This window comes from Balaenoptera ricei, chromosome 1, assembly GCF_028023285.1.
Source record: "Balaenoptera ricei isolate mBalRic1 chromosome 1, mBalRic1.hap2, whole genome shotgun sequence".
NCBI classification, from domain to species: Eukaryota; Metazoa; Chordata; class Mammalia; order Artiodactyla; family Balaenopteridae; genus Balaenoptera; species Balaenoptera ricei.
In genome coordinates, this window is record NC_082639.1 from 88,167,732 (window position 1) to 88,191,625 (window position 23,894).

General features: G+C 35.4%; 1 protein-coding gene across 3 annotated transcripts in view; it reads left to right on the forward strand.

Annotated features, from left to right (window-relative positions):
- Nucleotides 1–23,894, forward strand: part of AGL (amylo-alpha-1, 6-glucosidase, 4-alpha-glucanotransferase) — a 79,437-nt gene that overhangs the window by 41,478 nt on the left and 14,065 nt on the right. For all 3 annotated transcript variants that reach the window (XM_059926815.1, XM_059926825.1, XM_059926805.1), the window contains exons 24-29: nucleotides 114–289; nucleotides 4,504–4,606; nucleotides 7,807–8,032; nucleotides 9,248–9,359; nucleotides 21,545–21,680; nucleotides 23,029–23,141. In XM_059926815.1, the coding sequence (XP_059782798.1) occupies nucleotides 114–289; nucleotides 4,504–4,606; nucleotides 7,807–8,032; nucleotides 9,248–9,359; nucleotides 21,545–21,680; nucleotides 23,029–23,141 (866 nt within the window). The remainder of the gene's footprint in view (nucleotides 1–113; nucleotides 290–4,503; nucleotides 4,607–7,806; nucleotides 8,033–9,247; nucleotides 9,360–21,544; nucleotides 21,681–23,028; nucleotides 23,142–23,894) is intronic.

Here is a 23,894-nt window from a genome sequence, read left to right on the forward strand (position 1 = left end):
AGGTCTCAACTTAGGTGTTCTTACCCTAATAAAATTTTTTGAATAAATAAATGAATAATAAAAAATTTTGTATTTCTACACATAATATTTTGAACTCTATAACATTGTTGCAGCTTTGTTCAGAACGGTTCTACCCTTGTGAAACACCTTTCCCTGGGTTCAGTCCAAATGTGTGGAGTAGGACAATTCCCTTCTCTGCCACTTCTTTCACCTTCCCTTATGGATGTACCGTGCAGGCTGAATGAAATCACAAGAGAGAAGGAGCAGTGTTGTGTGTCTCTAGCCGCAGGTAAGAAATTATGTACAAGGTTCAATCAATGTGCAAGTCAGGATTAGAGAGGAAATTATGAAGAAATTATTATTAAAAAAACTCATGATGTTATTCAAGATTTCATGTTACTGCTTAGTAAAATTTCATAGGTATTCACGTGTAAAAATAATAACCGTGCTAACTATTTAATTACCACTGTGCACCAGACATTTATTTATGTGCATTTTTTTTGTTGTGGCCAGTTAATCCTTTTCTTCATGTTTATTTTTTCCAACGTATGACATTTTGCATTTTTTAATCAAATTTGTTTTACTACCCTTTTTCCATTACACTATACTTGTTTCCCAATATTAAAAATTAACCCAACCTTGTAAAGGTCCTCAACAAGTTACAAAGCATGAAACAAATGTTAAATAATTTTTATTATGTGTCTAATTGCAATCAAATGCTTTCAGCTCCATTGGTATTTTTCCTGAAAGTAGATTTAAAACCCGAATCAAGTAACAAGTTGAAATCTAATCAAAATAGGCTTTTGGTTTCTTTTCAATACATTTCAAGCTATTTCTAAGAAGTATTTAATATTTGATTCCACTGAAGTTTAGAACTTTCCAAACTAAACTGAAATATACTAACTGCAGGATGAAAGTAACAGTATTGTCTGTGTGAATTCCTCTGTTTACCCTTAAATTTGCATTTGCTCAGACCAAGAAAAAAGACCTAGTAGACCCAACAACTAAAAAAGAAGTTAACTTTTCATTTGGAATGATCATATGAACCTTCTGAATGTTTTAATTATGTAATTGTGTTTTAGATTTTCACTCAACTATTTGATCTCCTTCTGGTACTTTCCCCTGTGAATCCATGCAGATGGTCATAAAACTGAACAGGGTCATTGTGAAAAAAAGTTGATAGGCAGAATTTGATTTTAAAGCCTATTGTTTAGAAGCCTATTACATAGAATAGTGATCTCAACATTTTTGATTATTCACTGCTGTTGTTAAGCACTCCCAAAATAAATATACAGATATATTGATATCATAAATGATATACTGATATAAGTTATGATACTTGGTATGTTTACATATCAGGTACAGTATAAAACAAAAAGAGAAACTAAAAAGATAAGTTCATAAATATAAATAGAAGTTCTGGGATTTCTTTCTAACATCCTAAGGGAGAGTTTTATATACTCCATACTAACAATATATAGGACTGTACTCAGATTTGCAGGTAGATTTCTTGGTTTCACTTTTAAATGAATACAAAGGCCAGGAATACCTTCCTTTGGTGACTGTGGTGCAAAATATATATATAATTATAAGCTTTTATAATAATTGACAAGGTAGAAATCATTCAGAAGATGTGTGATCTTAAGTCATATACTCTCAGAGGTCAAAAAGTTAATACAAACATTTCCACACATCAGTGCTAGAGATTTTATAGTTTTGACTTTTTAACAAAGACTAACTGCCTGTATTTTGGGGCATACCAACTCAAACTCATCCTTGGATCTATCTATACTTACATTTTATGCAAGGTGTTAAGTGGGTTAAAGTACCAGGAAGTCTGTGCCGCACAGAGTACTATATATATATGTGATAGCTGCTGTCATCATCATCATCAGAATTACATCATCAACCATATATTGGGTTGGCCAAGAGGTTCCTTCGGTTTTTAAAGTAAAAATAAAAGACACGTTTTAAATTTTCACCAAGAAGTTTATTGAACATCATATGCACCGTTTTGTTCCATTACCTTCCCAAAACTTTTTATCTTTTTGAGCAAAGAACTGTTCCAGGTGCCTTTTACAGTCTTCCAGGGAATTGAAATTTTTTTTCCATTAAGAGAGTTTTGTAAAGACCGAAATGAATGGAAATCCAAAGGTTCAATGTCTGGTGAATACAGCAGATGAATCAGAACTTCCCAGCCCAGCTGTACCAGTTTTTGACTGGTCATCAAAGAAACATGTGGTCTTGCGTTATCCTGATGGAAGATGATGAGTTTTCTGTCGACTAATCCCAGACGCTTTTCGTCGAGTGCTGCTTTCAGTTGGTCTAATTGGGAGCAGTACTTGTTGGAATTAATCATTTAGTTCTCCGGAAGGAGCTCATAATAGAGGACTCCCTTCCAATCCCACCATATACACACATCACCTTCTTTGGATGAAGACTGGTCTTGGTGTGGTTGGTGGTGGTTCATTTCGCTTGCCCCATGATCTCTTCCATTCCACATTATTGTACAGTATCCACTTTTCATCGCCCGTCACAATTTGTTTTAGAAGTGGAATGTTTTCGTTACGTTGCAGTAGAGAATCTCACGCGGAAATACGGTCAAGAAGGTTTTCCTCACTTAACTTATGTGGAACCCAAGATCAAAGTGATTAACATAACCAAGCTGGTGCAAATGATTTTCAATGCTTGATTTGGATATTTTGAGTATGTCGGCTATCTCCCATGTGGTATAACGTTGATTGTTCTCAATTAATGTCTCAATTTGATCACTATCAACTTCAACTGGTCTACCTGATCATGGAGCATCGTCCAGCGAGAAATCTCCAAAACAAAAGTTCGCAAACCACCTTTGACAAGTTCAATCAGTCACAGCACCTTTCCACACACTGCACAAATCTTTTTGTGCGTTTCAGTTGCATTTTTACCTTTCTTGAAATAATAAAGCATAATATGCCGAAAATGTTGCTTTTTTTCTTCCATCTTCAGTATTAAAATGGCTACACAAAAATTCACCAATTTTGATAAGTTTTTTTTTTAATGCACGCTGATATGACAGCTGTCACAATACAATATAACAAAATTATTTTGAATGAAGTTAAAGACAACTAAGCGCTACTAGAGCCATCTTACGGAAAAAACCAAACGAACTTTTTGGCCAACCCAGTATATAAACTGTGTATGTGAACCGTGTATAAACAATACACAAAGTGTTCAGGGAAATTTTGTACCACTATTTGAAAGACAATATAGAAAGAAACGTCTGATGTTACCTTTAGTTCTGATGTTTTCTTAACAGAAGAACATACAAGGTGAATACCCAGTAAACAGAAACTTAAATTGTGAAGTATTGCCAATTTTTTTTATCTTAGTCAAATTCTTTTACCTCTCAATTTACCTTTTATAATTAATCTTTTATTTCATTCATTCAGTAAATTTTTATAGTGATATGTACCAGTTACAATTTTCAGTGATATACTTTGGTAAACAATGCAAATGAGATTTCTGTTATCATGGGTCTTATTTTCTATTGGGGAGAGACATTCATTGAACAAACCAGAAAACAAATAAGATATTGTCAAATAGTGTTAAGTGCTTAGAAAATAGTTATGAATGAATGCTGTGAACATTTTATTTCTGACCTCAGTTTTCCCTTCCTAAAATTTTTGTTACATTTATACTTTAGCATAGTTAGTTTTCTTGAGTGAAATGCTAATTTCCTTTGCTTTACTTTCCTACTGATTATTGTTTTTAGTACAAATGCAGATAACAATTATATTCTTTTCATGTTTTGTAAGAAACCAAACTCAATTTAAAAGTAAAATTTTAGATTTTATCCATCAGTCACTCTGTTTTACTTCATGCATAAAAGCTGCAGTTACCTAGAATGTTCAAGTTATTTGGCATCTGAAATCCTTGTTTTCATCTGTGAAAATTGTTTCTGGCTAACAAACTATAACACTTCTAAGTCATTTTAAGTAAATGGGAAATTTGGTAATAAAGTAACTCTATAGTGATAGATTAATAAACATTTAATTATGTATCATTAAGGTAATCATCTCATATTTAGATTAATTTGTTGCCTTCGAATTGCACGTAGAACCTTTTAAAATATATCATTACTATTATATTAAGAGTTTCTTGATGTGTTAAATATTTGACCTCTGATTTTAATCTTTAACTTTAATTTACTAAAAGAAAGTTTATCTGTGTTTAAAGACTCACACATTTGAACCAGTTCAGATAAGCATCACTCTCTAGCACTGATTCTTAATCTATTTTGGGTGACAGATTCCTTTAAGAATCAGATATGATTATGGAACCTCATCACACAAAAGTTGATATAAGTATAGCCATACATTCTGCAGATACCTTAAGAGGGTTTGAAGACTCTTTTTAGCTCATCCTTGACCCCCAAGTTTAGAGCAACTCATCTGTAGTAATGGAGTTCATAGGTTTGTGTATATTAAGGTTAATATATTACTTTGTTGTGTTTTCTGTTAGGCTTACCTCACTTTTCTTCTGGTATTTTCCGCTGCTGGGGAAGGGATACTTTTATTGCCCTTAAAGGTCTGCTGCTGATTACTGGACGCTACTTGGAGGCCAGGTAGGGAATCTCTAAAAAGTTACAATGCAGGTTTATGTTTGAATGTTTTTCACATGCTCTTCAGACTTCTTATTCATCTATTCTCAACATTTGGGAGGCATGTTTTCCTTAAGTGTGTTTTTTGTTTTATTTTTTATGTATTCAATTAATAGGATCATAGAATTTCAAAGAAGTGAAAATCTTTAAAGTTACCAAATTCTAACCCTTCATGTTACAGATCAGGTTATCTTCAGCATTTGCTACTTTATTTTAAGTAAAACTAAAAAATGTATAACCATATTACTAACATCACTCACTAAAGAGTAAAATTTCTATGCCCAAGTTAAGTGTAAGAACTCAAATGAACTTTTAGGTAAAATTGGAAAGTCTGCCATTTTTTGTTCTTCCATCATAATGAAGGCATTGCTGGCTTTTTGACGGAGTTCGGTAGAAAGAATTATAATACCAGGTTTTCTTTTTAATGTCAGACCTCGTAACCTCCAGTTTTATGTTTTCTAGACTTAAAATGGTGTTTTCTTATGTCACAATATTATGTATGAATTTATCAGAGGTAGAAAAGAAAGGCTCTACATCAGTGCTGTATAGTGTTCCACAAATCAGCAGTGTCACCATCATCTGACAGCTTGTTAGAAATGCAAATTCTTGGTCTCTATGCTGGATCTGCTGAATCCAAACCTGGGGGTGGAAAGGGCAGAGGTGGCAGATGGCAATCTGTGTTTTTGCAGGGGCTCCAGGTGATTTTCAGCGGCCTAAGACTAAAGTTTGATATCACTGCTCTACAAGTTAAAACTTGTAGCAAAAAAAGCATTTATATGATACCTTGTTTTGATGTCACCCGAGAAATAACTGGAGGTTTGCCTCTCCAAATGACAAGTTTTATTTTTGATCCTTTTAAAATTGGAAATTTCTAAGTGAGCATCTAAAATGTATTATATGCTTCCCTATACTAACCTAATATATAATAAGACCTTTTATTATGGACTTAAGATACTATTATGGGGCTATAGAAATTTGGGCGGCTGTGTGCTTCTTCCCCAAATGCCCCTAAATGACCGTGATTAAGAAATAGGAAGTGGAACGTCAGGAGCACAGTGTAGTGGTTAAGAACTTGGGTTTGGGCCAGACTACCAGGTTCTAATCCTGGTTCCAAATGCCCACCTGACAAATTATTTGTTCTCTTCGTGCTCTCCGTAGAATGGTTATAGTACTTACCTTATAGGGTTTTTGTGAGGATTAAATAAGCTAATACAGTTAAAGTATCTAGAGCAATGTCTGCCACATGCTAAGCACTCCATAAATGTTCATTTTTAAAATAATTATTGTTACTTTCATTGTTATCTGGGCTCCCAATGTTCACTTCTATGTACTGTCAAAAATTTCTGCTACTTAGTTTTACATATGACTATCTAGATCAAGCATCCGCTAACTATGGCCTGTCACCTGTTTTGTATGACCTATGAGCTAAGAATGGTTTTTACCTCTTTAAAGGATCATTAAAAAAAAAAAAAGAATACATGATGAGACCATATATGGCCAACAAAGCCTAAAATATTTACTGTCTGACCCTTTACCGAAAAAAAGTTTGCCTACCCCTGATCTAGATGAGTTCCCAGAAGATAATGCATTTGTTAGGGTAGTGCTAGCTGCTATGAATTATAAACTCTTAAATTTCAATGGCTTTTCACAAACAAAATTCATTTGCTTCTGATCCTGTATGAGTGTTCAGGAGGGAACTTTCTACTTAGTGGTGAAAGGATATAGGCTCCTTTATCTTCAGGATATACCATCTTCCAGGGACTCTAGGTTCTCTCCAGTCAGCTGGCAGAGAGGGAAAGAGAGCCTGAGGAAAACACACTTGTTCCATGCACTTAACATTCTTTTGCCTTAGAATGCAGTCATCTGGCCACAGCCAACTGTAAGGTAGGCTGGGATGTATAGGAAAGCCATTTTATTGGACACATGGCTGTCTCTACCACAGATAGTTCTACTTCCACCCTCTGCAGAGATGTTCATGGACAGAGGACTTTTTATTCAACTTTCTCATGTATGACATATTCTAGATAATTAAGATTGCTAATACTCTGACCTTTTATTAATTGGAAGTGTCACGGTCCATACTAACACTTTTGTACTGTGAAGATAAAAAGTTCCTCTTACACTATAATTTAAGAGATGGGCATGGGACTTCCCTGGTAGCGCAGTGGTTAAGAACCCGCCTGCCAATGCAGGGGACACGGGTTCAATCCCTGGTCCAGGAAGATCTCACATGCCACGGAGCAACTAAGCCTGTGCACCACAACTATTGAGCCCACGTGCCACAACTACTGAAGGCCGCATGCCTAGAGCCCGTGCCCTGCAACAAGAGAAGCCACCGCAGTGGGAAGCCCGCACACCGCAACAAAGAGTAGTCCCCACTTGCCACAACTAGAGAAAGCCCGTGCACAGCAATGAAGACACAACGCAGCCAAAAATTTTAAAAATTTTTTTAAAAAGAAATGGGCATTGAACTGATATATAGAATTAATTAAATTTCTAAATGGTTTAGCCAAAAAGTGTTGAGGCCTAGAGATTTTAAATGCCTTTTCCAAGGTCATACAGATGGCAACACTAGGATTTAAATCTCAGTCTTCTTATATCTCAGTTTCATGCTCTTTTTAGAATGCCATGCCATCTTACAAAGCTGTCATTTGGTGTATGATAGTAGAATAACACTTTGAAAGATAAAATATTCTCTACAAGTTTTTGAAAATAAATTATGTTTTTCAAGGTCAGTTTTTACCCATTTATTTTCTTACATGGTTGTTTTATTCTTGGTATCTGCTATTTAAAGTAATAAGATTCATGTTCTTAGTTACTCAGATTTTGAAATACGAGGGATTTCAAAAGTAAAACCTAGAGCTATGAGGGACCTTAAAAATCACCCAGTCCAATCCCAAACTCCACAGATGAAAAAAAATTCTCCCAGAGGTGGTTAGTCACACAGATTGTTAGAGAAAAAGACAGGGCTAGGATCAAGGTTCCTGACTTTTAATTCAGTGCTTATTTTATATTATGACCTCTTTCTACATGAAAATACAAAGAAAGAAGGGCAAGAGAGAAAATACATAAAAAATAATGATTACCAAGAGTGACTTTTTTGTCTTCAATTTTTTAAGTGATTGTTTTCATGTCAAATGATTCACTTAATTCTGTTGTTTTAGGAATATTATTTTAGCATTTGCTGGTACCCTGAGACATGGTCTCATTCCTAATCTCCTGGGTGAAGGAACTTATGCCAGATACAACTGCCGGGATGCTGTGTGGTGGTGGCTGCAGTGTATTCAGGATTATTGTAAAATGGTCCCAAATGGTCTAGACATTCTCAGGTGCCCAGTTTCCAGAATGTATCCTACAGATGATTCTGCTCCTTTGTCTGCTGGCACACTGGTAAAGATCATTTCTTAAAATAATTGTTTTTCCTGAAAAATGACTGTTAGCTTCTAATGTAAAATACATGTAAAATTAAGAATCTGAATCTTACAAATTCTTCAAATATTGGTATTTATTTAGCACCTGCTGCTACTATGAGAGATTGCAGAGATAAGACTTGCTCTTTGCCTGAAGAGCTTGCAACATGGTAGAAGAGGTGACGTGTATATAATACAATCATTGCAAAAAAGAGGGAAGTGCTATATAGTCTCATAAAAGAGAGATGATCTAGTAAGTGGGTCTCAGAGAGGACTACAGAAAGTAACTAAAATTTCACCTAAACTAAGCCTTGAAAGGTGAGTAGGATTTCATCAGAGATGAGGGAAGTTGTGAGAAGATATTAAAGATGAAATGAATAATAAAGCACGGGGTGGATTGACGCACAGTTTAGGACATACTGCTCAGTCTAGTTTGGCTTTTTGTGTAGGGTACCTGCAGGGTAGTAAGGGATTGTGGAAAGGGTGGACCAGGTTGCCGAGAGCCTTGGCTACCAATCCAGGGAGCTCAGAGTTTATCTTATGAGCAGTGCAGAATGAATAAACATTTTTTTGTGTTTTTTTTTTCCCCCAGTCAAGAATCTACAGGGATATTGTACTTCTGCCACTTCTGATCTGCATTTATGTTATAGTTTATTTGGTATGGAGGACTACTAAGCTACCTCAGGGCTAGCATAGATTTATGTCACTACAATGTTTCTATCATGAAGTGTTCAAAGAATATTTGTCCAAAAATTTTTTTAACCTAAAGTAAATTACCATTATAGTATATAGTTTATCTCCATTGCTATGTATGTGGATGACTTAGAACAGCAATGCCAATTTAAAACTCAGATTTCTGTATAATAAGCTAGATTCATTTATTAGCAGAACTGTTCACTCTAACGCAGATTACACAAGCTCACAAGATTATTTTTCACGTATCAGCAAATTACAAATTATTTCATATCACAGAATGTATAGTTAAAACTACAATATGTTAAATGTTCATATGCCAAAGGTCTGATCTATTATATGATGTATAGGAGCTGCTTCTTTCCCTAGTCCCACCCCTTATCCTCATTTCTCCTTTTAAGGGAAAAATACATGTTTCCACAAAACTTCAGTTGTGGAATTTGGGAGACAATAAGAAAAATGTGATTTCTAACAGAGGTAGCATCCATTATGTCTCAAACAGGATCAACCATTGTTTGAAGTAATACAGGAAGCTATGCAAAGACACATGCAGGGCATACAGTTCCGAGAAAGGAATGCTGGTCCACAGATAGATCGGAACATGAAGGATGAAGGTACATAACTTTAGGTACATAGTAAAGATTTAGTGATGAGATCAAATTAAACCTTGTAATTGTTCATTTATTTCACAAGTATTTTATTTGTGTATAAAACTTCAGAATATAATAATGAAAAAGATTAAGAGTTTCTGATCTCACCAGTTTAGTTTTAGTTTCTAGAGGAAAGATAAAATGTTATATCTTTTGTCAGCCAGTTTGAAAGGTAATTTTGGTGCTTGCATTTATAATCATAACAATAATTGCTAATAACTGAGTGTTTACTATGTGCTAAGCATTGTGCTAACTACTTTACCTACGTTATTCCCATTTAACACTCCTGGGAACATTGGGCATGAGTTACATTGTTCCCTTTTTTATAGATAAGGTGACTGAAGCAGAGTAGTTTGCCCAGAGTCACACAGCTGCTAAGTGGCAGAGCTAGGATTTCATCCATAGTTTGTATGCCCCATAATCTAGGCTCTTATAAAATACTTTTTATAAAGAGGTTTATTTGTATTCAGAGTTAAAATATAGTTTTTTAACCTCTTTGAAATTCATCACATTCCTATTTCTATGGCACACTGTCATCATCATTAGCCAGTGCAAGGCTAACAATAATTTATTTCATTTTATTACTCATTCCCCTTAGAGACATTCCAATGGGTTTGTTGTATATTCATGTATTGTCTTATAAAATATATATTGCTTTAAGTGCATGTAGACCTTTTTTTTTAACTTTTTAATTTTGAAAGAATTGGGGACTGATAGAAAGTTACAAAAATGATACATAAGCGTACCCTGAACCCTTCATCCAGCTTCCCCCAATGAGGACATCTTCTATAACTGTAGTACAATATCAAGATCAGGAAATAGATATTAGTGTCATACTGTTAGCTAAGCTATAAACCATATTCCTTTTTCACCAGTTTTACATTAACTCATCTGTGTGTGTGTGTATGTGTGTGTGTGTAGTTCTGTGCAGTTTTACCTCATGTATAGCTTCATGTAACCACTACCACAGTCAAGATACAGAGCTGTTCCATCACCAAAGAGGTTTTCCTTGTGCTACCCCGTTATAGTCACACCAACCATCCCTGTTCTCTAGCAACTGCCAATCTGTTCTGCATCTCTATATTTTGTCATTTTGAGATTGTAGATAAATGGAACCGTATAGTATGTAACCTTTTGAGATTGGTTCTTTCACTAAACATAATTCCCCTTGAGAACTATCCAAGTTGCTGCATTTATCAATATTTTATTAGTTTTTATTGCTAAGTAGTATTCCCTTTTATGAATATACCATTCATCTTTTGAAGGATATTTGGGTTGTTTCCAATTTTTTTGGCTAATACAAATGGAGCTGCTATAAACATTCATATACAGGTTTTTGTGTAAACATAAGTTTTCATTTCTCTGGGATAAATGCCCAATAATGTGATTGGGTGATGTGGTCAGCACATGTTTTGTTTTATAAGAAATTGCCAAACTATTTTCATTTCACATTCCCACCAGCAAGCTGGATAGATCCAGTTTCTCCACGTCCTTGCCAGAATTTGTTGTTATCACTTTCTATTTTCAGCTGTTCTGATAGTTGTGTAGACTACTACACATTGTGGTTTTGATTTGCATTTCCCTATTAATGGTTTTGAACATCTGTTCATGTACTTATTTACCATCCATATCCCCTCTTTGATGAAATGTCTGTTCATGTCTTTTATCCATTTTCTAATTGGATTGCTGGTTTTCTACCATTAAGTGTGTGTGGTAAAATACACGTTTACCATTTTATCATAAAATATATCATTTTAGCCATTTTTAAGTGTACAGTGCAGTGGCTTTAAGTACATTTGCACTGTTTTTCAACTATCATCGCTATCCATCTCCAGAACTTTTTCATCATCCCAAACTGAAACTATACCTGGTTAGCAATAATTCCTCATTCTCTCCCTTGCTAGCCCCTAGTAGCTACTAATCTACTTTCTGTCTCTATGAATTTGACTATTCTAGGTACCTCATATAAATGGAAGTATGTAATTTTTGTCCTTTTATGTCTGGCTTATTTCACGTAACACTGGTATATCAGAGCTACATATACTATACTCTTATGCGCTTTGTTTAAACACTACCACATTCCTTTCCAGAATTACTGCACCAGTCTATTCCCATTAACAATCAAAGTAGCTTCTTAAGTGTCCGTATGCCTACCAACATTTGGCATTATCCTCTAATGCCAAATATGGGTGTAAAGCCATAAGTAATTGTTTTAACTTGCAATTCTCCTGTTACTGAATTTGAGTATTTGCTCATATGTTTATTGGCCTCTTTGGAAAGTTTCCTTTTCTATAAGTTATTTGTTCATGTTCTATGCCTTTACTCATCTTTCTTTTGGCATTCCTGTATTTTTCATGTTGATTATCAGGAGTTTTTTGTTTATTCTAGATATTTGTCCATCGTTAGTTTTAGAATTGCACAAACCTTTTCCCAATTTATCTATGGTGTACTTCACCATATTTCATTTAAGAAATCCTACCCCACCTTCATGTCTCAAAGATAATCTCTCACATTAACTTCTATTAACTATGTGAGTTGGCCTTTTACAAATTTTTTTTAAAAGAAACAATTCGTTCCACTTTAATTCATTCTATTTTTGTTCTTATGATTCTTGTTTTCAAGACCTATATCTGTATTAATTTACCATGTCTATGTTCATTTCTTTAACTTATTAAAATCCATATTGACCCCTAACAGAATAAGTAATTTAGTGTGTGCCCCTCTCCCCGAATCCCTATTTGATATTATCTAGGTGGAATTTCAGTTTGAATTGTTATGACTGTACTTCTTTTTGTTTTCTTTGGTTATTGCTTTTTCGTAGGCAACAATAAACTTTTATGTGTAATTTGATCATCTTTTCATTCCATCTCTCTTACTAGTATCCTCTAAGATTTATTTCTTTCCTTATTTGAGTTAATCAGATGAGCTTATTTATTTATGTTAATGTCTGAAAACCTCTCAGAACAGTGCCTACTACTACAGTGCCTTGCTGTAATCATTTTATTGTTGCTATGTGAGTAACTTTAGTGCTGCTATATGACTGTTTTTAAAGTTGGGACTTACATGTCAAGCCCTCTGAGGCCTTGTATGGCTGACAGTATTTTTATTATGCTTTCATATTTAAATGACAGATTAGACATAAATGCTTTTTTTCTTCAATGCTTTAGAAAATATTATTCTGTTGACTTCTTGTTTCCAATATTGCTATTGAAAGGTATATGGACCTATACCTTGTTCCATTAGAAGTGATCTACTCTTTCTTTTTTTTTTTTTTAATTTATTTTATTTTTATTTATTTATTTATTTTTGGCTGTGTTGGGTCTTCGTTTCTGTGCGAGGGCTTTCACTAGTTGCGGCAAGTGGGGGCCACTCTTCATCGCAGTGCGCGGGCCTCTCACTATCATGGCCTCTCTTGTTGCAGAGCACAGGCTCCAGATGCGCAGGCTCAGTAGTTGTGGCTCACGGGCCTAGTTGCTCCAGGGCATGTGGGATCTTCCCAGACCAGGGCTCGAACCTGTGTCCCCTGCATTAACAGGCAGATTCTCAACCACTGTACCACCAGGGAAGCCCTACTCTTTCTTTCTTGAAGATTTTAGAACCATCTCTTTGTCTGAATTCAGGATTTTACTCTAACTTTCCTTATCTGTTTCATTTGGTACTCTATGAGTGCTTTTAACCTGAGATCTTTCTTGATTCTAGGATATTTATCATTTTATTTCTTCAAATATTTTCTTCCTTCTCTTTCCACTTTCTGGGGATACTTTTGTCAGGATATCTTTTGGTTTATTTCTATCCCCATAGCTTCTAGCTCTTTTTTTCTATTTTCTCCCTTTAACCATTCCTGCTACCTCTGGAGAATTTTTCAGTCTTGTTTTCCATCTCACTAATTCATTCTTAGCTGTGTCTATCTACTATTTAGTCCCTTATTATCACTTTATTGTTTTCTTTATTTCAACTATTAAAAATTTCAGACCTAACATCTCCACTTAGTCATTTTTAATATCTTTTGTTCCCACTTCATGTTAATAATATCTTACCTATGTCTTTGAGGATATTTATTTTGCTTATTGTATATTATTGGTCCATCTGTTCCAGTAATTCTGCTTCATGTGAAATATGTTACTCAGCTTCTCTCTTTTATATAGTCGTTAGACTCCTCTGGTATCTAATGTTTATCTTTTCCCAATAAGCTCATATTCCCTTGATTATTAGCTACTCTGTAAGCACTGAAAAGAAGCAATCTCCTTAAGTTGTAACACAGCAGCCTTACGAACCGAGGTGGAATAAAAGTCCAAAGTGGCTGGTCAGGTCTCACCTGTTTTTTGTTTGTTTTGGTTTTTTTGTTTGTTTTGGGGGGGGGTTGTTTTTTTTAATAAATTTATTTATTTTATTTATTTATTTTTGGCTGTGCTGGGTCTTCATTGCTGCACGTGGGCTTTGTCTAGTGGCGGTGAACGGGAGCTACTCTTCTTCATGGTGCACGGGCTTCTCATTGCGGTGGCTTTTCTTGTTGCGGAGCACAGGCTCTAGGCACGTGGACTTCAGTAGTTGTGGCACGTGGGCTCAGTAGTTTGTGTCTCGCGGGCTCTAGAGCACAGGCTCAGTAGTTGTGGTGCACAGGCTTCATTGCTCTGTGGTATGTGGGATCTTCCCGGAGCAGGGCTCAAACCCGTGTCCCCTGCACTAGAAGGCGGATTCTTAACCACAGCGCCACCAGGGAAGTCCTCACGTGTTTTTATTAGTTTCTCCCAAACATTATGTGACTTCTTCACATCAATACCGCACATATACTTCTGTAGTTTCTCCAGGGTTGATTGTGGGGAGGGAGCCAATAGCCTGGAATACTTTGCCAACTCATCAGAAAGTGCAAAAATAAATTTTCTACCCACTTTATGCATTTGAAACAACCTATTCATTCATAGTCATTTTGACTTGTGTACCTTTTTGTGTGTGTTCTTATGACTTTGTAGCTAAATCTCTGAGATTTAATTACTAAATTGACTATCCAATTATTTAATATCAAATAAATTAAAAAGCTCTTTGCCTTTGTGTCATGTATTTAATATCAAATAAACTGAAAAGCTCTTTGCCTTTGTGTATCACTTGACAAACATTTTCCAGAAGCTAGTACCTCTATTCCTAGCTCATTATAGAGGAAATAGGAACAGGAGGTAAAAGTAGCTTGCCCAAGGACATACATCAACCATCCATTAATAAACATAGGGGGAGCATTCAATCTCACCAGTACTCAAACAAATTCATGTTAAAGTAGGTCACTGTATATATATATATATATATATATATATATATATATATATATATATATATATATATATATATACCACATCTTCTTTATTCATTCATCTGTTGATGGACATTTAGGTTGTTTCCATGTCTTGGCTATTGTAAATAGTGCTGCTGTGAACATTGCGGTGCATGTATCTTTTTGAATTAGTTTTCATCCTTTCTGGATATATGTCCAAGAGTGGGATTACTGGATCATACGGTAGTTCTATTTTTAGTTTTTTAAGGAAACTCCATACTGAAGTGAGCCAATGAACAGTTTTGAGCAGGAGTGATGTGACCTAACTTAGATATTAAAAATATCACAGTGACTGCACCAACTTACATTCCAACCAACATTGTACCAGGGTACCCTTTTATCCACATCCTCTCCAACATTTGTTATTTGTAGCCTTTTTGATGATAGCCATTCTGACAGGTATAAGGTGATACCCCATTGTGGTTTTATTTGCATTTCTCTAATAATAGCAATGTTGAGCATCTTTTCATATGCCTATTAGCCATCTGTATATTTTCTTTGGAAAAATGTCTATTCAGGTCTTCTGCCTATTTTTTATTGTATTATTTGGGTTTTTTTAATATACTGAATTATATGAGCTGTTCATATATTTCGGATATTAACCCCTTATTGCTTGCATCATTTGCAAATATTTTCTCCCATTCTGTAGGTTGTCTTTTTGTTTTGTTGATGGTTTCCTTCGATGTGAAAAAGCTTTTAAGTTTAATTAGGTCCCATTTGTTTATTTTTGCTTTTATTTATTTTGCCTTAGGAAACAGATCCAGGAAAATATTGCTGTGATTTATGTTAAAGAGTGTTCTGCCTATGTTCTCTTTTAGTTTTATGGCTTCAGGTCTTACATTTAGGTCTTTAAATCATTTTGACTCCATTTTTGTACATGGTATGAAGGAATGTTCTTATCTCATTGTTTTACATGTGTCTGTCCAGTTTTCCCAGCACGACTTATTGAAGAGGCTTTCTTTCCTCCTTTGTGTATTCTTGCCTCCTTTGTCGTAGATTAACTGACCATAGCTACATGGGTTTACTTCTGGGCTCTCTATTCTGTTCCATTGATCTATGTGTCTGTTTTTATACCAATACTATGCTGTTATGATTACTGTAGCTTTGTAGTATAGTCTGAGGTCTGGGAGGGTTATACCTCCAGCTTTGTTCTTTTTCCTCAGGATTATTTTGGCAATTCAGGGTCTTTTGTGGTTCCGTATAAATTTTAGGATTATTTGTTCTAGTTCTGTGAAAAAAATGTCATGGGTATTTTGATAGGGATTTAAATCTGTAGATTGCTTTGGGTGGTATGACCATTTTAATAATATTAATTCTTGCAATCTAATAGCACAGGATATCTTTCCATTTCTTGGAATCATCCTTAGTTTCCATCATCAATGTTTTATAGGTTTCAGGGTATAGGTCTTTAACTTCCTTGGTTTAGTTTATCCATAGGTTTTTGTTTTGTTTGTTTTGCTTTGTTTTTTTTACTTTCTCTTTCTGATATTTCGTTATTAGTGTATGGAAGTGCAACAGATTTCTATTTGTTGATCTTGTATCTTACAACCTTGCTGAATTCATTTATTAGTTCTAATAGTTTTGAGATGGAGACTTTAGGCTTCTCTATATAGAATATCATGGCATCTGCAAATAGAAACAGTTTTACCTCTTCCCTCCCAATTTGGATACCTTTTATTTCTTTTTCTTGTCTGATTGCTGTGGCTAGGGCTTCCAATACAGTGTTAAATAGAAGTGGCAAGAGTGAGCATCCTTGTCTTATTCCTGAATTTAGCGGGAAAGCTTTCAGCTTTTCACCATTGAGTATTTTGTTGGCTGTGAGTTTGTAGTAAGTGACCTTTATTATGTTGAGATATGTTCCCTCTATACCTATTTTGATGAGAGTTTTTATCATAATGAATATTGAATTTGGTCAAATGCTTTTTCTGCATCTATTTATTTCTTTTTATTTCTTTATTTTTGGCTGCATTGGGTCTTTGTGGCTGCGTGAGGGCATTCTCTAGTTGCAGCAAGTTGGGGCTACTCTTTGTTGCAGTGCGCGGGCTTCTCATGGTGGCTTCTCTTGTTGCGGAGCACGGGCTCTAGGCATGAGGCTTCAGTAGTTGTGGCACACGGGGTTAGTTGCTCCACGGCATGTGGGATCTTCCTGGATCAGGGCTTGAACCCGTGTTCCCTGCATTGGCAGGCGGATTCCTAACCACTGTGCCACCGGGGAAGCCCTCTGCACCTATTTAGATGATCATGTGATTTTTTTTCTTCCCTTTTGTTAACGTGGTTTAACACATTGATTGATTTGCCTCTGTTGAACTATCCTTGTGACCCTGGAATGAATCCAGCTTGATCATGGTATATGATCCTTTTTATGTATTATTGGATTCAGTTGGCCAATATTTTGTTGAGAATTTTTGCATCTATATTCATCAAAGATAGTGGCCTGTAATTTTCTTTTTTGTAGTGTTTTTGTCTGGTTTTGGTATCAGGGTGATGGTGGCCTAGTAGAATGAATTTGGGAGTGTTCCCTCCTTTCAATTTTTTGGAATAGATTCAGAAGGATAGGTATAAGGTCTTATTTATATGTTTGGTAGGATTCCCCTGTGAAGCTTTCCACTCCTGGAATTTTGTTGGCTGGGAGTTTTTAAGTTACAGATTCAATCTCACTTCTAGCAATCAGCCTGTTCAAATTGTCTGTTTCTTCTTGACTCAGTCTTGGCAGGCTGTATATTTCTAGAAATTTGTCCATTTCTTCTAGGCTATCCAATTTGTTGGCATGTAACTATTCATAGTATTCTCTTATGAATTTTTGTATCTCTGTGATATCATTTATTATTTTTCCTCTTTCGTTTCTTATTTTGTTTGTTTGGATCCTCTCTATTTTTTCTTGATGAGCCTGACTAAAGGTTTATTAATTTTGGACAAAGTAACCTAGGTTGTAGGTTTTTCCCTTTCAGGACTGTAAATATATCATGCCACTCCCTTCTGGCCTGCAAAGTTTCTGCAGAGAAGTCAGCTGATAATCTTATAGGAGTTCCCTTGTATATGACTCTCTGTTTTTCTCTTGCTGCCTTAGAATTCTCTTTATCTCTAAATTTTTCCATTTTAATTATGATATGTCTTAGTGTGAGCCTGTTTGGGTTCATCTTGTTTGGGACCCTCTGTGTTCCTGTACCTGGATATCTGTTTCCTTCTTTGGGTTTGGGAAGTTTTCAGCCATAATTTCTTCAAATATATTTTTGATCCCCTTCTTTCTTCTCCTTCTGGAACCCCTATATTGACACATTTTATATTAGCCCATAGTCTCATATGTTGCTTTTTTTTTTCCATTTGTCTTTTTGTCTGCTGTTCTAATTGGGTGATTTCCATTATTCTATCTTCCAGATCATGTATGCATTCTTCTGTGTCATTTAGTCTGTTATTCATTGCTTCTCAAGTGTTTTCTATCTCAGAAATTGAATTATCTCTTCTTTATTGGGTCTTCCTTATAGTTCCTTGTTAAAATGATCCCATGCTTAGATCAATTCTCTTTCTTAATTCAGTTAGCATTTTCAGTACTAACTTTTTGAACTCACTGGTAGGCTGATTATCTCTGTTTCATTATTTATTTTTTCAGGGGCTTTCTCTTGCCCTTTCAGTTGGGAGGTCTTTACCATTTCATTTTGCTTCACTTTCTCTGTCTCTATGAATTTAGGTGAAACAGTTACTATCATGGTCTTGAAAGTGTGTTTTTATGTGAGGGCATCCCTGTGTGGACTACATGTGCCAAATATCTTTGGTGTGAGGGCTGGATTTGATGTGGACACAAGCCACGTCTTTCCTCAGGGTGTACTGGCCACTATCACCTTGATATGGGGTGTGGCTGGTCTTGTAGGAGCTAGAGCCTACACATGGTGTGAGGTGGGATTTCTTCTCTGCTCAGTGGCAGTCACTGCCCTTTCAGGGTCAGGGTCTGCTCCCAAGTTTCTGGAGCAGGTGTCCTGAAGGTCAGGCTTGAGTTGGCTCTGTTCCCTTTAAGTGTGTATTTTTCCTTCTCCCCACACTGGGGCCTTTGCCCCAGAGGTGGGAGGGGTGCTATAATAAGTGGGGCTCATGCACTTACAGAGGTCCAGTGTGCTGTCTGTGTAGGCATCCACTCAGACACAGTCCAAGGTCACATTTTTTCCCCCGTTGTAGTCATCCCAGATCTAGTGCAAGGTTATGGCATGGAGTAGGCAGGACTGAAGCATTCACTCAGCTGGCACTGGGATTCATGGCATTGTGGTTGTGGGAATTGAAGCAGCTTCACTCCTGTCAGAAATCTGGGCTGCTTCTCTGGCACTGTTTGAGTAAGTGCCAACAATGGTCACTGCCACCCTACCTGGACCACAATCCAGGGCCCCAGACTGCCTTCTGTGTCCCTGCATAGAGTCTTTTCCCAGGACATGGCTGCCATAAATCCAGTGCCAAGCTGTGGCATGGAGTGAGTGGGGCCATGCTGTTTACTCAGCTCAGATTGGGGAGCACAAGGAGGCAATAGCCACTAGGATAGACCTCTCTCTTCACCCTGTCTTATGGAAAGCCAGCACCCACATACTCCTCACAAGTGGAATCTGGGCTTCTCAAGCCTTTCTATCTGTCCCAGGAGTTCTCCAAACAGCCAAGGGAGCTTGTCTTCTCCATATAGGACCCTAGAACTTGGACACCCAGTCTGTGGCTCTACCCACTCACTTCCCAGGGTGAGTGTCTGCCCATGTGATCTCCCTTTTCCCTTATTCCCCTCCCAGGGGCACAGGTTCCAACCCAATGCCTTTCTTTTCATCCTACCTGATTACATGGGAATCATTTTTGCAGCCTTGGTTGTGAAGGAGTTCTTCCAGGTTCCAGTTAGTTTTCCATGAGAATTTTTCCAAATGTATATATATTTTTGATGTGTTTTGGAAAGAGGGGTGATTTCTACATCCTTTTACTCTGGCATCTTGATCCCCCATTGAAGGGAATCTTTTTCTTCTTTCTCAAAGTTGTTTTGGCTCTTTGGGGTCTTTTATGTTTCCGTGCAAATTTTAGAACTAGTTCTGTGAAAAATGTCATTGGTATTTTGATAGGGATTGCATTGAATCTGTAATTTGCCTTGATAGTATGGTCATTTTAACAATTTAATTCTTCCAGTCTATGAGCACTGTATATTTTCCATTAGTTTGTATCATCTTAGATTCCTTTTATCAATGTCTTATAGTTTTCCACGTACAGGTCTTTTACCTCCTTGGTTAGATGTATTCCTAGGTGTTTTAGTCTTTTTGATGCAATTGTAAATGAGATTGTTTTCTTAATTTCTGTTTCAGATAGTTCATTATTAGTATATAGAAACACAACAGATTTCTGTATGTGAATTTTGTATCCTGCAACTTTACCAAATTCACTGATGAACTCTAGTCATCTTTTGGTGGTGTCTTTAGGACTTTCTGTATATAGTATCATGTCATCTGCAAACAGTGACAGTTTTACTTCTTCCCTTCCAATTTAGATTCCTTTTATTTCTTTTTCTTGTCTGATTGCTGTGGCTTCCAATACTTCCAATACTATGCTGAATAAAAGCAGTGAGAGTGGGCATCCTTGTCTTGTTCCTGAATTTAGCAGGAAAGCTTCTGACTTTTCACCATTGAGTATGATGTTAGCTGTGGGCTTTTCATATATGGCCTTTATCATGTTGAGGTACATTCCCTCTATACCCACTTTGCTGAGAGTTTTTAATCATAAATGGATGTTGAATTCTGTCAAAAGCTTTTTCTGCATCTGTGGAGACGATCATATGATTTTTATTCTTTAATTTGTTAATGCGATGTATAGATACCACATTGATTAATCTATGAATATTGAACCATCCTTGCATCCCTGGGATGAATCCCACTTGATCATGGTGTATGCTTTTTCAAGTTGAATTTGGTTTGTTAATACTTTGTTGAGGATTTTTGCATCTGTGTTCATCATCTCTGAGTTATTTAAATTTTTAATTTTAATTATGAAATATCTCAACATACAGATAACGATGTAAGTTATGCTTTGAACCTAGAACTGAAATTAGACAGATATTAACAATTGGCCAGATTTTCTTCAGATCGTTCTCTTTTGTTTTGAAAAGAAATAAAACACCACAGATACAGCTAAAGTTTCATCTCTATCTCTTTCTCTTCCCTCACTCTCTAGAATTAACAACCAACCTATAATCAGGATTTACTATTTCCATGTATGTTTTTGTATTTTGTGTGTTTATGTGTGTTTGAGTATGTGTAAGTTACATATGATATATATTATGTAGCATATATTCGGTATATCATAGTATTTACTGTATAATGTATATATATTATGTATTTCATGTTTTCTAATTTTATACAAATATTATCATATTAGATATAGCCATATAGACATACATGGTTATATGTATTAGTATTATCTATATTGTAAATGTTTACAGAAAAGGCATCTTATTTTGCATATCTTTTGCAACTTATTTACTCAGTCATTCTGATTTATCCATTTTGCTTTATGTAAATCCTAGTTCATTAATCTTAAATGGTATAGAGAGTTTTCCATTATATGACTAGACTAGGGTTTATCTGTTCCTCTTCTCAGCAGTTATTTATTTTCTTACTAATACAAGCAGCGTTGCAATGTATATTCTTGTATGTGTCTCCATGTTCACATAGGTAAGCATTTCTCTAGAGTGTATGTCTAGAAACGGAATTATTATGTGGTAGAATATGCACATCTTCAACTTTTAAGGTATTACCAGATTGCTCTCTAGGGTAGTTGTCCTAATTTATTATATTTTTATAAATGTTTTATTTTTCTTTTTTAGGTTTTAATATAACTGCAGGGGTTGATGAAGAAACAGGATTTGTTTATGGAGGAAATCGCTTAAATTGTGGTACGTGGATGGATAAAATGGGAGAAAGTGACAGAGCTAGAAACAAAGGAATCCCAGCCACTCCAAGGTAGTGTTTATTTTTACTGCTTATACAGTTATATCATTTGTAAAACCACATACTTGTGGAATCTTTTATTCTATTAACCATGAAATCATGTTAAATCAGTCAAAATCTTCCTTCCTTCCCCCTACTTCCCCTTCCACGCACTCCTTTCTCTCCCCTAATATACACATACACAATCCTCTTGATGTAAGTCATCAAGTAAAGCTATCTGTTCTCTTCTGGATGTTCTCATGGGTTGATTACCTGCAGGCACCTCAAAGGAAAGTTGTATGACTTATTATCCCCATGGTTAAGACATTTCTTTATAACATGAAGTGTTTTCTTTGTAAGTATTTCATTATTATTATCTTTTGTAAATATAGAAGACAACCAGTTGTCCTGTCTTTTATGAAATCCTTTTGCTTTCTGAACATTTTCCCCTTAATTTTTAAATCTTTTATCCCATCATTTCTTTTTATGATTTCAAGTTCTTACTACAGTATCAAGTCTGAGAAACTATTTTCTTATTCCAAATTTTATCTTCAATCAGAATTGTCAAAAAAAAAATTCTTGAATAGTAGTTGTCGTTACATGTTCTACAAATTCTTTTAAAACCCTGTTTATTTTGGTGAATTATTAGATCTTCTACTTCCCTTTCATTTTCCTTAAAAATGAGCTTTCAAATTATGATGTTCACCTTCCCTGGCTTTCTTCAATCCAATATCCTGTATTTTCTATCTTTTCGCTGCAACTCTATCTCAGTATTCTCTGACTCCTACTTCTGCCTTTTTCCAGCAGCTATCTCCTTTTACTCCATAATCTCTATTCTACTTCATAGAAGTTTTTAAAAATACATTAAGATGGTAAGCAATAGCAAAGTAATAAGAGGAATGATTTCTTTTTTTTTTATTGGAGTATAGTTGCTTTATACTGCTGTGTCAGTTTCTGCTGTATAGCAAAGTGAATCACAATTTCTTATATATGCAGTACACATTCCTATAAAGTGAGGATTTTTTTATAGATAGTCATTTTTATAATGTGTTAGTTATATAATTCTTCAAAGCTGTTTTTTGAATGCCTTTTTTTTTAAAAAAATATATATATATTTATTTATTTATTTGGTTGCACCAGGTCTTAATTGCAGCTCGCCAGCTCCTTAGTTGCAGAACGCGGGCTCCTTAGCTGTGGTATGCAAACTCTGATTCATTGCAGCATGCATGTGGGATCTAGTTCCCTGACCAGGGATTGAACCCCGGCCCCCTGCATTGGGCGTGGAGTCTTTCCACCGCACCACCAGGGAAGTCCCTGAATGCCCTTTAGATAGTGCTTAATTTACTCATTGTCACAGAGTAAAATTTATTTTTAATTTTAGAGATGGGTCTGCTGTGGAAATTGTGGGCCTGAGTAAATCTGCTGTTCGTTGGTTGCTGGAATTATCCCAAAAAAATATTTTTCCTTATCATGAAGTTACAGTAAAAAGACATGGTAAGCTGTTTCTTTTGTTTACAAAGAAACTCCAAATGTACTGTCTATATTCTTAACCTACGTAATCATCATGTGACTCAATGAACTAGTATTAGAAAACCCTTAAGATTAAGGGGAAAGACAAACCATTAATTTACTAGTATGAAAACTGCAACAAACCTGATTACTAACCATATTTTTATAGCAACTTTGAACTGAGATATGAAGAGCATCATACTTATTTTTTTTCCTCAGTATGACTGTGAGCAAGTCGAGTTTTGGTGAACAGTTATGAAATCTTTACATCTCTTTTTCTAGAACAGTGCTGTCCAATAGAAATATAATTTAAGTCACATACATATTTAAAATTTTCTAGTACCTACATTTTAAAAAAGTTAAAAGAGACAGGTGAAATTAATTATGATTATATTTTTTATTAACTGAATATATACCAAATATTATTTCAACATGTAATCAATATGAAATTATTCATGAACTATTTTACATTCTTTTGGGGGGTACTATGTCTTTGGAATGCAGTATATATATAAATATATATATATATATATATATAAAAATACAGTATATACTTCTGGCAACTCTCAATTCGGACTAGCCTCCTTTCAAGTGCTCAATAAAGATAATTTTATCAAATGTAAGAGTGATCCAAACAAAGACAAATGATCTGGGATCATTTGTTAGAGTCTAATCCTTTTTTGGTAATACAGTGAAAGATAATTTTTAATTTCTGGGTAGTGTTCTTCAAAAGGCCCT